Source organism: Juglans microcarpa x Juglans regia, chromosome 5S (assembly GCF_004785595.1).
Source record: "Juglans microcarpa x Juglans regia isolate MS1-56 chromosome 5S, Jm3101_v1.0, whole genome shotgun sequence".
Classification (NCBI taxonomy): domain Eukaryota; kingdom Viridiplantae; phylum Streptophyta; class Magnoliopsida; order Fagales; family Juglandaceae; genus Juglans; species Juglans microcarpa x Juglans regia.
The window spans coordinates 28,988,866-29,005,466 of NC_054603.1; the positions used below are offsets into that span (position 1 = coordinate 28,988,866).

Sequence of the window (16,601 nt, forward strand, 5' to 3'; positions counted from 1 at the left end):
AGCCTCACTATTAAAACAGTGCCGCTTGACTCGCGGGAGGGTATTAAGGCATCACCAACGCAACTAACAGAGTCCACAACAACAGAGCACTAAGTGGAATGTATACGGCTGTGTAACAACCCTCTGCTGTGTAATATTCCAGAATTCTGCTATGTAACAGAATGGACAGATGTCATGTATTAAATGGAAAGAATATTCTGGGTTGTTACTCATTGCTTCTATAAATAGAGGTCTATTGTGTATATGTCCGTGTGTAGAAAAGCAGTGAATTAATTGAAGGTACTCTGTGTATGGCATTTTTACAAACAGATGGTGTGTTGGTGTTTTCTTCATGATGCAACTTTTAAGGAAAACGAAATACCTACCTGAAACATGAGAAGGTGCAGAGCTCTCCACCGTTCTTGCCAGAATTTTTATGATTGATGATCGTATCCCAAGTCCAAAATGAAATCTAACCAAATGTGAAGGCTGATGATGAGAGAGAGATCACAGGATAGAGCGCGCATCGTGTATGCAAGTCATTTTAAGTAGTGGAAAAAAAATCATGAAACATAGTACTGCTGATTTCTTCATATTGTAGAAATAACAATCAATACTTTGAATTTACATGACGAATTTTATCAACTCAATGATTTACTTTAGTTGCCGACCATGAGAGAAAGCCCCAGCCAGCCACAGAGAGCCATGTCCACTAATACAAATTGATCCCTATACTGCAAAATCTCAAAAAGCAACTGTATTCTAGTACCCCAATTCTATCTAAGATCTTGCACAAAAGGCCACGATCTACGTTCTCAAACAAAAGCTTTCGGAATCAGCGACCTCCGGATAGAACTGATTCTGCAACAAAAGAGGAACGAACAGCTGCATTGTCCACAGAAGCCTGATATGCCAAGTAAAAATCATCGAAAGCTTCGCAATGTGCAAATGCTAAGCTGCTGGCACAAAACTCTGGAGGAGGAGGAACATCGCCCTCCAAGTACTGCACGATTTGGCGCATGCTAGGTCTAGCGGCAGGTGCCGAATGAGAGCATAACAACCCAAGTTTCAATACCAGCTCTACTTCCTCTGCCACATACTCTTCCCCCAAATTTGGATCCCTTGCCTCGAGAATGTCGCCTCGTTTCCAATGAGAAAATACCCAATTAACCAAAATCACATCCTCCGTTGGCGTACTTTGTTCTATTGGTCTTCTTCCACAAGCAACCTCAAGCAAAAAGGCCCCGAAAGCAAACACATCAGTGCTTGTTGTGGCCTTGCCGCCTCTAAAATTTTCCGGCGCAAGATACCCGATAGTTCCTGCCAGATGGGTAGTCTGAGGATCTGTTCCATGGTCATATAATCTTGCAAGACCGAAGTCTCCTAATCTACCATTCAGCTCACCATCGAGCAAGACATTACTGGCCTTAACATCTCTGTGAACAACTACCTGCTCCCATTGTTCGTGTAGATAAAATAGCCCCGTTGCTACACCTTTTACGGCTCGAAATCTCTGGCTCCAGCCAAGGGTGACTTTTGGTTGGCCAAATAGGTACTTGTCCAGGCTTCCATTGGGCATGTATTCGTACACCAAAAGCAGCTCTTCCTTGCGCCGGCAATAGCCCAATAGCGGAACTAAATTCCTGTGGCGAAGCCGACCAATGCTCACAATTTCTGCTACAAATTCTCTCATGCCCTGCCTTGATTCATGGGAGACCCTTTTCACTGCAATCTCAATTTTTGAAGTAGGTAGCATCCCTCTATAGACTCTACCAAATCCACCACTTCCCAATAGCTCTTTTTCCCTAAATCCTCCTGTTGCCATATAAAGATCTTTGTATGTGAATCTGTGAGCCCCATAGTCAAGCTCCCAATCCTCTTGCAATTCTGCAAACTGCCTCTTCCGTCGTATGACAGAAACTAAACTTGAAATTGCTCCCACGGCTAAACTAACTATAATCACGGGCAACCCAATTGTAAAAAACTTTGATCTCTTTTTACCTCCTGACTGAGGAACACCAAGAAGTGGGGAGACGGGAAGCCGAGAGCGATCAAGTTTTGGAGCCTGGCCATTGATTCTAAAGCTCCATCCCACAATATAATGGCTTGCAGCCAATGCTCCATTTGCGGAGGAGAAGCCAATATACATGTTCTTGTAAATTATTGGTGAAAGATCACAGTATAAAGACAACAGCGGATTTTTGGGTTGTGTGGCATTAATTGGAGCTAAAGTAACAGTGATTCGCTTCTCGACACCATCATATTCCACCCAAACTTGCATTTGGTGGCCACCGACAAGGTCTAAAGAACTCGCCACTCGACTATTGTCGTCAATGTAATACTCTACTGGAGCAGATATATTGGACCTCAGCCCATTCATATCAATCCCAACATGGTTATTATTGATGTCCCCAAACTCCTGGTTCTTGAATGTATCGAGCTCTATGGCAACCACACGATTACTGGGATTACCATCGTTGGTAGAATTGAAAAGGCCAAGGTGCTGGGCAGAAGCTCCTCCTGGGAGCCCTCTTGTTGGAGCAATCACTAAAGCAATCCCATGACCGCCTCGAATGGAATTGTCAGGATTAGGAATGATAGCAAAGACAAAAGTGGAGGAGAAGGAGAAAGCATTGCCATTTGAAGAATTCTTGAGGCTTATTGGACTGGGATAGAAAGCATGACCAGTTTGGAACATGGTCGTATTGGTGAGCTCCAAAAGACCATCAGAAGTTATATTGGCTATGCCGTCTAGGCTTAGATTCGCCGATCTAAACCCATGGTAGCTGAAACTGGTATCTTGAGAGGCTACTAAACTAAGTATCAGTATTAGAGGCAGCGCTATTATTAGGTTGGGGGAGACGGCCATATTTTGGATGCACCTCTCTCCTGATCTCACTGTTATTTTCTCAGTTCCATTTTCGCAAACTTGGCAGAGAAACATATTGATGATAGCCGCCATTGGAGACCAACAATGGGCAAGATCACTCCAAACCTATATCAGTCAACTTTTGCAACTTGACTGACGGGGAGGTTGCCGCATGGCAACCAATCACTCGACATTTCAATACTCTTCTTAAAAAAATGGCTGCCTCTACGCCGCCTCTGGAAGGCTCCCGATCCCGTTAGTTTTTATTTTTTTTTTATTTTTTTGGTTCTTCTTCTTCTTCTTCTACATATATTTTTTTAAAATTTTTAAATATTTTCTTTTTAAAATATTTAAAATATCATTAAAAAATACTTAAATAAAAAAAATTGAGTCCAGCGGCAGAGTAGCATTTTACTAAAAAATATATAATAAAAAATCTAAAAATCTGGATAAAAATCTGAAACTTTACAAATGAGATAGAAAAATCTAAGTTCACGTTTGAATATACATATGAGACGAGATAATATGAGATAAAAATTAAAAGTTGAATAAAATATTATTAAAATATAATTTTTTTAATATTATTATTATTTTAAAATTTAAAAAGTTGAGTTGTTTATTATATTTTTTATCAAGAATTGAAAAAATTGTAATAATTATAAGATATGAGATGAGGTAGTCTAGTTTGTGTAATCAAACTAGGTTAATAAAACATTTGAGAATTTAAGAATATTAATAAATATTATTTAATAAATATTATAAAAAACTTAATATTAAATTTGAAAATTTGAGAATGTTTTTGAGAATCTTATTTAAGTAAATATTATTTAGTAAATTTGAGAAAGTTTTATAAAAAAAATAGAAAAAAACTTAATATTAAGTTATAAAAATTTAAACAAAAAAAAGTAAAACTAAAAATAATTAATTTGAAAACTATACCATTAGAAAACAAAACTTAATATTTGAAATTATAAATTTATTTAAAAATAAGAATAAACTATAAAATGATTTAAAACTAGACTAAAGATTTTAGAAAATTATGAAATTTCTTTGAAAACGTAAAATTAAATATTATTTTGAAAAAATAAAGTTACAAATATTAATAAAAAATCAAAAACCCTAAAAAAATAAATTATTAAAATTATTAAAGAAAAAAAAGGGACGAGGGGTTCCCACTCCACTGCAGCAAGGTGTTCGACAAGGTAACGTTACCATTAGATGGGAGATGAACGGAATGATTTAATTGTAAAATTTACATATCTAAAAAAGAAAGTTTAAAAAATTGAACTTGAGTAAGCGATTTTTTTTTTAAAGGAAATTCATTCATCATTCATTCTATAATACAAGAGGGAATACATTCTACATCAATAGAAGAAGAAGAAGTCAAAAGTGCATTCTTAGCAAGCACATGATCAACCTTATTACCCTCTCTACGAATATGAATCGTTGACCAACTTTCAAAATAAGGTAGCTGGCCCTTAATATCATCAATCATCATGCCAGCTGCAAATTAGTTTTCACCCTTTCCGTTGATTGCTTGAATTACTTGGAGAGAATCCCCTTCAAGGATGATCTTTGTGAAGCCCAAGTAATGCCAAAACAGGTTGCTTCCAACGCTCCCACTGACTCTGCAAGAAGAGGATCTGGATAAAGGGATCTGACTTGCCTTGAGGTTGCCACAACCAAGCCAGTGTGGTCTCTTACTATGATTCCAATCCCAACTTTGCAATGCATTTTATCTATGGTAACATCCCAATTGATCTTATAAGTATGTGGAGGAGGGGGGACCAAATTGAATTCAGCTGTGGTGGCCTGTATATTTAGCTGTTTTCTAAAGTTGCAGGTTCATCAAATCCTGTAATCTTGATTTAGTATGTCCAGCAACAAAATTGGGACTCTTGAATTCCTGTTGAAAGACATAAACATTTTTTATGAGCCATATTCTCTTGGCTACCACTGCTAACTCTTCAACCAGCTCTTTCTTTCCACTTGAGACCAGTGTGACAATTAGATCATAGATTGAGTGAACAAAAATCCTACTCTTTTGAACTGTCTTGAGCATTGGTGCTAGACATCTTGGGCAACAGGACAAGACCATAAAGCATGGATGACTGTCCCTTCATCTTGCAGACAAATAGGATAGAAAGAATTTTCAAGGATCTTCTTCTTAAACAGGTTGAGATTGGTTGGTAATACCTTATAGCAGGCTGCCAAAGAAAAATCTTATCTGCAAGGGGTACCCTTAATTTCCACAACCTTGACCAGAACTCTTTTGCGGGATAACTACTTGACCCCTGTCCTTTTTCCGTCTCTTTCAACTCTTTATGCATATGATAAGCACTTTTGATTGAGAAAGTGCCTTGAGAGGTTCCTGGCCAGATTAACTTATCATCACAGTTTGAGTAACTGAGAGGGATCTGTTTGACAAGTCTTGCCTCCTCCTTAGAGAAAAGCTCTTCCACCATCTGAATCTTTCATTGCCTTGAGTTCTGGTCAATGAGATCACTAAATGTCGCTTTAGGGTTCACATTTGACATGGATTCTTGAATTCTAAAATAGGTAGACCTCGGGACCCATCCGTCTTGCAATATGTTAATACTTGAGCCATTTCCAACTCTCCATCTGGTACCTTTCTTTACTAGAAATATGGCTGCCATTATGCTTCTCCATATGTATAAGAGTTTGCTTCCCATTTTAGCTTTCAAGAATCGATAGTGTGGGAAGTATTTTGCTTTTAATACTTTGGAAGCAAGTGCTTGAGGATATTGAAGGAGTCTCTGGCCTTGCTTTGCTAGCATTGCAAGGTTGAAACTATGAAGGTCTCGAAATCCCAGCCCCCTATTGTTTTTGCTTTTCCCATGGTGTTCCACGGGATCCAATGGATCTTTCACTCTTTTTCAACCTGCCCCCACCAAAAATTCTTCATCAACTTATTAATTTCTTTCAATAGAGTCCAAGGAAGATTAAAAAAGCCATACTATAAGTTGGCATGGCTTGAACTACAAATTTAATGAAGACCTCCTTCCTTGCCTGTGAGAGCAATTGGACTTTTTGACTACCGAGCTTTTGTCGAATTCTATCCAGAATCAACTTGAAAGACTATTTTCTTTATCTCCCCATCAGGGTTGGAATACCCAAATTTTTCTCATATGGCTGACTAGATTTCACCCCTCTATACTCAAAATTAGTGTCTTGTCTTCTTGAGAAGTGTTCATGCTGAATTGAACAGAGGTTTTCTCCTTGTTGAGACATTGACCAGATGTTTGTTCATAGAGATTAAGCACAAAGAGAAGTCTACCCCACTCAAGGGAGTTGGCCTTGCAAAACAAAATGTTGTCATCTAAAAACAACAGATGGTTGATAGATATTCTTCCCCTTGCAATTGGAACTCCTGTTATGGCCTTTGTATTTTCAGCATTGTTGACTGAGGAGGTCAGCACTTCTGCACATACAATAAATAGGAAGGGAGACAAAGGATCTCCCTGCCTAATGCCTCTAGTTGGCTTGAAAGGTTCCTACGGAAAACCATTCTAGAGGATTGAGTATGAGACTGTCTCTACACATTTCATCACCAATTGCACCCATTCTTTTTTCAAATCCCATCTTGATCATGACTTCTCTTAGAAACTTCCATTCAATCTTGTCATAAGATTTGCTCATGTAAAGTTTTAAGGCCATGTATCACTCATTTCCATTCAACATGTTGTTCATTGTGTGTAGAGTCTCAAATGCAACAATGATATTATCTTAAATAGCCTTTATGGGACAAAGGCAGATTGTGTAACAGAAATGATATCTAGCAAAATGAACTTTAGTCTATTTCCAATGACCTTTGATACAATTTTATATATGACATTACAGAGGCTGAAGGGTGAAAATCAGAAACTTTTGAGGGGCTATTTTTCTTAGGAATCAGTTCAATATGAGTAGCATTAATATCATCAACCTTACCACCAGAATTTAGAATGCAAAGAACAGCTTCACATACCTGATTTCCCACTTGAGACCAAAGGTTTTGATAGAAGGCAGGGGGAAACCTATCTAGACCAGGGGAACTAAGTGGATTCATGTTAAAAACAGCCTCTGCCACTTCTTGCCTTGTAAATGTTCTCATGAGCTTGGTATTCATTTCCTCAGTCACTTTAGTCTTGAGATGCAACATGGATTCTGGGATACCTTGAGGGTTTGAGGTGGAGAACAGGTTTTGATAGAAGTTTTGGAACTTTGCACTAACACCCTCAGGTGTAGTGGCTGTGGAACCTGTTTCATCTGTTACTTTTTTTATAGTATTCTTTTTCTTCCTCTATGTAGCACGCTGGTGGAAACACGTTGGTGGAAAAACACTGGTGTTTATGTCTCTCTCTTGGAGCCATTTTTGCTTGGCCCTTTGTCTCTATCTAGTGTCCTCCTCTTCAATAAGCTAATCAATATTTTTTTTAGTGGCCTAAATAGTTTCTTTGAGGTCCCCTTTATCTACAAGTTGAAGTGACTGCAGCTGTTGGAACTTGTTTTGGATTTGTTTCTTGATAGACCCCACTGAGGCTTTGCTCCAAATTCTCAATTTATCTCAACATCTGCTTAGGCTATCTGTAGCCACCTCAAGTTTGTTGGACACCAACAGTGGCCTGTTCCAAGCTTCCTCTATCACTTTATGGCAATCCTCCCTTAATGTCCAGCTGGCCTCATATCTAAAAGGTCTATCACCTCTTACAAATGACTGGTCAGCAGAGGATATATAAACCACAAGAGGTCTATGGTCTAAGCAATTAGCTGGTACTGTTGTAATTGAAAAACCTCCAAACATGTTCTGCCAATGGGAGTTTGCACAAGCTTTGTCAAGGCTCTCTTTTGTAAATTGAGAACCTTCCATATTATTGCACCTGGTGAACTTGTCTCCCATATACCCCAGATCATGCAAACTAGTTTCCATTAGAGCTAGTCTAAACTCTTCCATTTGAGAAAAAAATGTCTTAATCCTCCCCCAAACTTCTCTCCATTGTGTAATATCTCATTAAAGTCACCTAGGCAGAGCCAAGGATGACTCTCAGTAGGCTGCAATGCTCGAAGAAAGGCCCAACTGAATTTCCTCTTTGTAGAAACTAGATTTCCATAGAAGTCAGTAAGAGATCATCCCAGATTATCATCCCCCTGGTCCACACTGAGGGAAATGTGATTTTGAGAATAATTGAGGAGATTCACATTTACTATGTCGTTCCAAAGGAAGGCCATACCTCCACTTGCCCCTCTACTTTCTACCATGAAACTATGAGTCATTCTTAACTTTTTCTTCACGAGCTCCATCTTGTGTCTATAGTCTCCATTAGGAAAATGAGACTAGGGAACTTGGATTTCACCAAAAGGTGAAGCTCTATAATTGTCTGAGGGTTTCCAAGCCTTCAGCAGTTCCAGCTTAATCAAATCATGATTGTTGGTGGGGCTACCTAGTAGCCACTGCCATTTTTTCTTGCTTAATAACCAATATTGTCCCATCATCTTGCTTCTTTTTTTGATAGGATCTATGCTGTCTAAATGAAATTCCACCCCTCTCTTCGAAGGTAAATCATCATAACCCATAATAAGGTCCTCATCCTCATTGTCTCTTAATATTAGATGTTCTCTAGCTCTTCTTTTTCATTTAGTCTTCTTTGAGGCATTTAGTTGTTTGATCTGAGAGTCCAAGAAAAGATTAAGGGAACAAGCCTGAGTAGCAATAGATGGGCCTGATTCATCCAAGGAACCTCTTTCACGATGGGCCTTACCATGATGGGCCTTCATACTCATGTTTTTCCCATCCATATCACAGTTGAGCCATTTCCCTTAACAAAACATAAATTCTCGGGTACAACCTGGATGACTATATCTGCAAGATTCTGATTCGGTTTATTTTCAAGAAAAGAGTCAGCCACCTTAGATTGGGCAGCTTTAAAAACATACCTTATGTGATCTGCTTTTGAGGCTGACTTAAGAATGTTAACTTTCCTTATGGGATCTATATCCTTGATTAGCACCAAATTTGCTGCATGATTTGAGGGAGGATCCACTGATTCATGCCCATGATTCCTCTCGCTGCCATGGAGTTTCTGCCCCACCCCTTCCACCTCCATCATATCGCTTTGTGGAAAAGCTACCAAGTTTTAGAGCATTAGCCCGAAGCCATTGGCCATATTCAGACTTGTAAGACTCATTGTTGCCTCTAATCAACTTGGTGTAGCCTCCACCCTTGTGTTTTGTAACTCCACAGTGAGAAAAAAGATGGTAACCGCTCATACTTGACTGGGAGCCATAATAATTTATCATCAAAGTTCATTAGCCTACCACGAATCAAGGGTTCAAAGATGTTGATGCAAACTTTCATACATAGAAACTGACCCCATGCACAACTTGAATTGTCAATGTCGATCTCCATGACATCTCCAATACTTGCTTCAATTTGATTGCCAATATCGGTATTCATGCTTCCCAAAGGCATATTAAAAATTTGGATTTAGAAAGACTCATGGGAAAAAATGATCTCGTTTGGACAAATTGTCCAATCAACATCCTCCATACAGACCAAGAATCTGCCAAAAGTCCAAGGTCTCCCCTCTAGGACCTTGTTTTTGTCTTGTTCAAGTTGAAACTCTACCCAGAATTTGTTGATCCCCATGTCCTTGAATTGAAGCCAGCCAACTGGTCCCAAAACCTTTGACATTGTGTTTCGAAAAGCCTCTTTGTTTATTAGTCTCTCAGCAACCACCACTAGCGTCAAACAAAACTTTTTAACTTCTACCACCTTTTCGACCTCTAATTTTGTGAATGTAATTCCTTGCTTCTCATGTTCTTTCAATGTAAAGCCTAGCCATAGTCTCTCTAACTCAGCGTCCATACATGCCTCTGTAGTTTAAAAAAACCCAGGGACTCACTTTGCTCAGAACAAAGAAAATACCTACAAGTAAGCGAATTACAAATGAACTAAAATGCTAAGGCTAATATTATAATTAACCAAGAAAAAAAACAAATAAAAAAGGCATAGTAGATAAGAGAAATAATTTGTATAAATTTGAAATAGACAAGTTTACAGTCTCTTTATAAAGAGAGAAATTATATTTACAGCCATAGAGAACGTGCACCATACTCATTTTTAAAAAAGTGAATAAATATGATATTCATATGAAAAAATTAATTTAATAATACAAGAGGGAATACATTAAACAACAACAGAAGAAGTAGAAGTCAAAAGTGCATTCTTGGCAAGCACATGAGCTGCCTTATTACCCTCTCTACGAATATGAATCGCTAACCAACTTTCAAAATAAGATAGATGGCCATTAACATCATCAATCATCATGCCAGCTGCAAACCAGTTTTCACCCTTTCCATTTATTGCTTGAATCAATTGGAGAGAATCCCCTTCAATGATGATCTTTGTGAGGCCCAACTGAATGCCAAAACAGGTTGCTTCCAACGATCCTACTGATTATGCAAGAAGAGGATCTGGATAAAGGGATGTGACTTGCCTTGAGGTTGCCACAACCAAGCCAGTGTGGTCTCTTACTATGATTCTAATCCCAACTTTGCAATGCATTTTATCTATGGCAGCATCCCAATTGATCTTATAAGCATGTGGAAGAGGTGGGGACCAATTTGAATTCAGTTGTGGTGGCCCTGTATATTCAGCTATTTTCTGAAGTTGCAGGTTCATCGAATCCTGTAATATTGATTTAGTATGTTCAGCAACAAAATTGGGACCCTTGAATTCCTGTTGAAAGACATAAACATTTCTTCTGAGTCATATTCTCTTAGCCACCACTGCTAATTCTTCAACCAGCTCTTTCTTTCCACTTGAGACCAGTGTGACAATCAGATTATAGATTGAGTGAACAAAAGTCCTACTCTTTTGAAACTGTCTTGGGCGTTGGTACCAGACATCTTGGGCAGCAGGACAAGACCATAAGGCATGGATGACTGTCTCTTCATCTTGCAGACAAATAGGACAGAAAGGCTTTTCAAGGATTTTCTTCTTAAACAGGTTAAGATTGGTTGGTAATGCCTCATAGCAGGCCCTCCAAAGAAAAATCTTATCTATAGGGTGTACCTTTGATTTCCACAACCTTGACCCGAACTTTTCCATGAGATAACTACTTGACCTGTGTCCTTTTTCCATCTCTTTCAACTCCTTATGTATATGATAAGCACTTTTGACTAAGAAAGTGTCTTGAGAGGTTCCAGTCCAGATTAATTTATCCTCACAGTTTGAGTAACTGATAGGAATCCATTTGATAAGTTCTGCCTCCTCCTTAGAGAAAAACTCTTCCACCATCTGAATCTTCCACTGCCTTGAGTTCTGGTCAATGAGATCACTAACTGTCGCCTTATGGTTCACATTTGACATGGATTCTTGAATTCTGAAATAGGTAGCATCGGGACCCATCTATCTTGCAGTATGTTAATACTTGAGCCATTTCCAACTCTCCATCCAGTACCTCTCTTTACTAGAAATTTGGCTGTCATTATGCTTCTCCATATGTTTGAGGGTTTGCTTCCCATTTTAGCTTTCAAGAATTGATAATGTGGGAAGTATTTTGCTTTTAATACTTTGGAAGCAAGTGCTTGAGGATATTGAAGGAGTCTCCAGCCTTGCTTTGTTAGTATTGCAAGGTTGAAATTGTGAAGGTCTCGAAATCCCAGCTCCCTATTGTCTTTGCCTTTCCCATGGTGTTCCACGAGATCCAATGGATCTTTTTCTCTTTTTTAACCTGCCCCCACCAAAAATTCTTCATCAACTTATTAATTTCTTTCAATAAAGCCCATGGAAGAATAAAAACAACCATACTATAAGTTGGCATGGCTTGGACTACAGATTTTATGAAGACCTCCTTCCTTGTCTGTGAGAGCAATTGGACTTTTTGACCACTGAGTTTTTGTCAAATTCTGTCCAAAATCAACTTGAAAGACTATGTTCTTGATCTCCCCACCAGGGCTGGAAGACCCAAATATTTCTCATATGGCTGACTAGATTTCACCCCTGCTATACTCAAAATTAGTGTCTTGTTTTCTTGAGAAGTGTTCCTGCTAAATTGGACATAGGTTTTCTCCTTGTTGAGACATTGACCAGATGCTTGTTCATAGAGATTAAGCACAAAGTGAAGTCTACTCTACTTAAGGGAGTTGGCCTTGCAGAACGAAAGGATGTCATCTACAAACAGAAGATGGTTGATAGATATTCTTCCTCTTGCAATTGGAACTCCTGTTATGACTTTAGTATTTTCAACATTGTTGAGTAAGGAGGTCAGCACTTTTGCACATAGAATAAATAGGTAGGGAGACAAAGGGTCTCCCTGCCTAATGCCTCTAGTTGGCTTGAAAGGTTCCTGAGGAAAACCATTCAAGAGGATTAAGTATGAGACTATCTCCACACATTTCATCACCAATTGCACCCATTCTTTTGCAAATCTCATACTGATCATGACTTCTCTCAAAAACTATCATTCTGTAATAAGATTTGCTCATGTAAAATTTTAAGGCCATGTATTCCTCATTTCCACTCAACCTGCTGTTCATTGTGTGTAGAGTCTCAAATACAACAATGATATTATTTGAAATAAGCCTTCCTAGGACAAAGGCAAGTTGTGTGACAAAAATGATGTTTGGCAAAATGAATTTCAGCCTATTTGCAATGACCTTTGATACCATTTTATACATGACATTACAGAGGCTGATAGGACAAAAATCAGGAACTTTTGAGGGGTTATTTTTCTTTGCAATCAGTGCAATATGAGTAGCATTAGTATCATCAACCTTACCACCAGAATTGAGAATGTAGAGAATAGTTTCACATACTTCATTTCTCACTTGAGACCAATGGTTTTGATAGAAGGCAGGGGGAACCCATTTGGACTAGGGGAACTAAGTGGATTTTTGTTAAAAACAGTCTCCTCCACTTCTTGCCTTGTAAATGTTCTCATGAGCTGGGTATTCATTTCTACAGTCACTTTAGTCTTGAGATGCAACAGGGATTCTAGGATACCTTAAAGGTTTGAGGTGGAGAATAGGTTTTGACATAAGTTTTGGAACTTTGCACTAACACCCTCAGGTGTAGGGGCTGAGGAACCTGTCTCATCTGTCTCTGTGTAGCACATTGGTGGAAAAAACTGGTGTTTCTATCTCCCTCTTGGAGCAATTTTTGCTTGGCCCTTTGTCTCATTAAAGTCACCCAGGCAGAGCCAAGGATGACTCTTAGCAAGCTACAATGCTCGAAGTAAGGCCCAATTGAATTTCCTCTTTGCAGAAATTGGATTTCCATAAAAGCCAGTAAGAGACCATCCCAGATTAGCATCCCCTAGTCCACACAAAGGGATATGTGATTTTGAGAATAATTGAGGAGATTCACATTTACTATGTCATTCCAAAGGAAGGCCATACCTCCATTTGCCCCTCTACTTTCTACCACGAAACTATGAGTCATTCCTAACTTTTTCTTCTCGAGCACCCTCTTGTATCTACTGCATTTAGGCTTCGTTTGGAACCTAAACTCATCTCAACTCATCATTACAATTTTTTCAAATCTCAACACAAAACAAATAAACAATTCAACTTTTTCAAATCTCAAAATAATAATAATATTAAAAAATAATATTCTAACAATATTTTATCATCTCAACTCAACTCAGTTCAACATCCAAACTCAGTCTTAGTCTCCATTAGGAAAATGAGACTAGGGAATTTGGATTTCACCAAAAGGTGAAACTCTCGAATTGTCCAAGGATTCCCAAGCCCTCGGCAGTTCCAGCTTAATCAAATCATGATTGTTGGTGGGGCTACCTAGCAGCCACCACCATTTTTCTTGCTTAATAACCATTGTTGTCCTCTCATCTTGCTTCTGTTTTTTGACAGGATATGCGCTGTCTGAATGAAATTCCACCCCTCTCTTCGAAGGTAATCATCACAACCCATAACATGGTCCCCATCCTCATTGTCTCTTAATCTTAAATGTTGTTCTCTAGCTCTTCTTTTCCATTTAGTCTTCTTTGAGGCATTTAGTTGTTTGATTTGAGAGTCCAAGAAAAGATTAAGGGAACAAGCCTGAGTATCAATAGATGGGCCTAATCCATCCAAGGAACCTCTTTCACGATGGGCCTTCATACTCCTATTTTTCCCATCCATGTTCGCAGTTGAGCCTACCACGAATCAAGGGTTCAGAGATGTTGATGCGAACTTTCATACATAAAAATTGACCCCTTGCACAGCTTGAACTGCTAGTGTTGATCTCCATGACATCTTCAATACCTACTCCAATTTGATCGCCAATATCAATATTCATAATTCCCAAAGGCATATTAAAAATTTGGATCCAGAAAGACTCATGGGAAAAAATGATCTCATTTGGAGGAATTGTCCAATCAACATCCACCATACAGACCAAGAATCTATCAAAATCCAAAGTCTCTCCTGCAGGACCTTGTTTTTGTCTTGTTCAAGTTGAAACTCCATCAAGAATTTGTTGATCCCCATGTCCTTGAATTGATGCCAGCCAACTGGTCCCAAACCTTTGACATTGTGTTTTAAAAAGCCTCCTTTGTTTATTAGTCTCTCAGCAACCACCAGTAGCATCAAACAAAACTTTCTCCTACCACCTTTTTGACCTCTGATTTTGTGAATGTAATTCCTTACTTCTCTTGTTCTTTCAACGTAAAGCCTCGTCGTAGTCTCTTGCAAAGGAATGTCGTTGTCCCAATGGAAGTACATTTTGGACATACTCAGGAAGACAAATATGACTGAAGCCAATCACATTTCATCCCCTATGTCTGCCTCCATTAAACTTTCAAAATTTGATTCTCCCTCATTTGGCGATCCTACTCTTTTTCGAAGTGTCTGACATTTCCTTTGTTGTGACAAGGTTTGTCAATTCGTGCATGACCCTAAACTCACTCATTGGACAGTTGTAAAAAGGATCCTGCGATATCTGAAATTTTCAATAAATCATGGTCTCTTTTTTACAAAAAAATTCTGACTTCACTCTTGATGCTTATTCGAATACTGAATGGGCAAGGTGTCATGATGATCGACGCTCCACCGAAGGATTTTGCATCTTTTTGGGTCATCACTTAATATCTTGGAGCTCTCGTAAACAGAACACAATAGCAAGATCAAGCACGGAGGATGAGTATCGATCCTTAGCCAATACCACAGCAGAACTTATTTGGTTGTAAACCTTGATCAAAGAGCTTGGTCTCTCTCTTTCTCATTCACCTATCTTATGGTGTAATAACTTGGAAGCAATGTATCTTACTTCTAATCTTGTCTACCACTCAAGAACTAAACATATGGACATTGATTTTCATTTTGTCCAAGATAGAGTAGCTGCCAAGACACTCCAGGTTTCATTTTGTAGCAGCAAAGAACAACTTGCAGATGTTTTTACAAAACCATTAGTTGCTGACAAGTTTTCTTCATTAAGGACGAGTCTCAATGTGTGTGACACTCCATCAAACTCGAGGGGGCGTATTAAACTAAGTTCTAAAGATGCACCACAACAGCAAAATAAGAAGAAGGAATCCACCTCAGCAGACTCTTCAAAATATTTTAGCTACTGTAATTATGTTATTTGATGCTCATTTGTATAGTTGTTATAACAAACTTTATTCCTTCTATACTGCTATATTTCCAGTACTCTACTTGTAACCGAATGCTTATATAAAGGCGCACACGATACTGAATACATATTGAGGAAAATCCATTCCAGAAACTGAATGCCTTTTATTTTCTTCTTCTCACAGCATGGAAAGTGTGTCTGTTGAGAGGTTTTGTGGAAATTAATTTGCCAACCAAAGTACGGTTTGAGAAGTGGTTTGCTGGACCTTCTTCTGGTTCCAAGTGGAGATCATTCCATGAGAGAGCTTCAGCTTGTGAAATGAGCCTGTCGATATCAGGTTGGATTGTGGACATTTTTATATTGGTTTAAGGTACTGGGAAGGATAGAAAGGGAGGGTCAGGAGTGTAGGGATGGGAATTGGTTTGTTTAAAAGGATAGAAAGTGGGGAGAGTGTAATAGCAAAGAACTACCGAGAGGGGAAAGACTCATAAAAGAGGGAGGAGTGCTAGCTACAGTCCCTAAAGTCAGTCCCCGCGTACACTGTTTTTTGTCTTTTGTCCATATCATCTTTATTGAATAACCAAAATGACCATGTCTTCCAAATGACCAAATTGCTTTCAGCCTACTTTTAGAATCGCAATTCAAAAGAGAACAGAACATTTTGTCCATATCATCTTTATTGAATAACCAAAATGACCATGTCTTCCAAATGACCAAATTGCTTTCAGCCTACTTTTAGAATCGCAATTCAAAAGAGAACAGAACATTTTGCCGCTGCCCAACTCTGCGCATTCCAGGAATTTTTTTCGCATTCAACTTCCGGCGTGAGGCTCATCTCCTCCACCACTGACCTCTGCCTGCCACTCGAGATCGTCTCCTCCACCAAAAAGTACATGCTGGTGCCAAAACTTGCATCAATAAGTGGGGAACAGTTAATTTGGTAATTACCAAATTAACTAGGATATACCGAAAAGTGAAAAAGAAAGATTCAACACTTGAGGTTCTTTTTCTGGCAAGCCAAGAAACCCATTTTGGTTGGTGGCAGTTTCCTTACTTACCACCGAATTCATTAGATTAAGAAAATTAGTGGAATTATAAGAGGCTAGTGGCTCTGACATACTAGAGCTTTACCATCTTCATGCACTGAAGGCAAATTAAAAATTAACCTCCACTCGCTCTATC

The 16,601-nt window shown here is 38.7% G+C and overlaps 2 protein-coding genes across 2 annotated transcripts; both read right to left on the reverse strand.

Moving 5' to 3' along the window:
• Positions 1-542: 542 nt before the first annotated feature.
• Positions 543-3,086, reverse strand: LOC121266717 (L-type lectin-domain containing receptor kinase IV.1-like). The gene has a single exon (XM_041170517.1). It carries the CDS (start codon positions 2,939-2,941, stop codon positions 815-817), a length of 2,127 nt encoding a protein of 708 aa, XP_041026451.1. The 5' UTR covers positions 2,942-3,086; the 3' UTR covers positions 543-814.
• A 6,948-nt stretch (positions 3,087-10,034) lies between these two features.
• LOC121267283 lies at positions 10,035-11,258 on the reverse strand. The gene is made up of 3 exons (XM_041171131.1): positions 10,635-11,258; positions 10,383-10,535; positions 10,035-10,265 (listed from the first exon to the last, which is right to left on the reverse strand). Exons 1-3 carry the CDS (start codon positions 11,256-11,258, stop codon positions 10,035-10,037), a joined length of 1,008 nt encoding a protein of 335 aa, XP_041027065.1.
• Positions 11,259-16,601: the final 5,343 nt, after the last annotated feature.

Bases quoted from the DNA above. Each gene is read 5' to 3' on its own strand.
- LOC121267283 (XM_041171131.1), bottom strand. From the start codon at position 11,258: ATGGGTCCCGATGCTACCTATTTCAGAATTCAAGAATCCATGTCAAAT. The intron at 10,536-10,634 runs GTGGCTAAGAGA...TCAATATTACAG, and splicing joins TGGTTGAAGAATTAGCAGTG to GATTCGATGAACCTGCAACT. The intron at 10,266-10,382 runs GTAAGAGACCAC...TTTGGCATTCAG, and splicing joins AAGTTGGGATTAGAATCATA to TTGGGCCTCACAAAGATCAT.
- LOC121266717 (XM_041170517.1), bottom strand. From the start codon at position 2,941: ATGGCGGCTATCATCAATATGTTTCTCTGCCAAGTTTGCGAAAATGGA.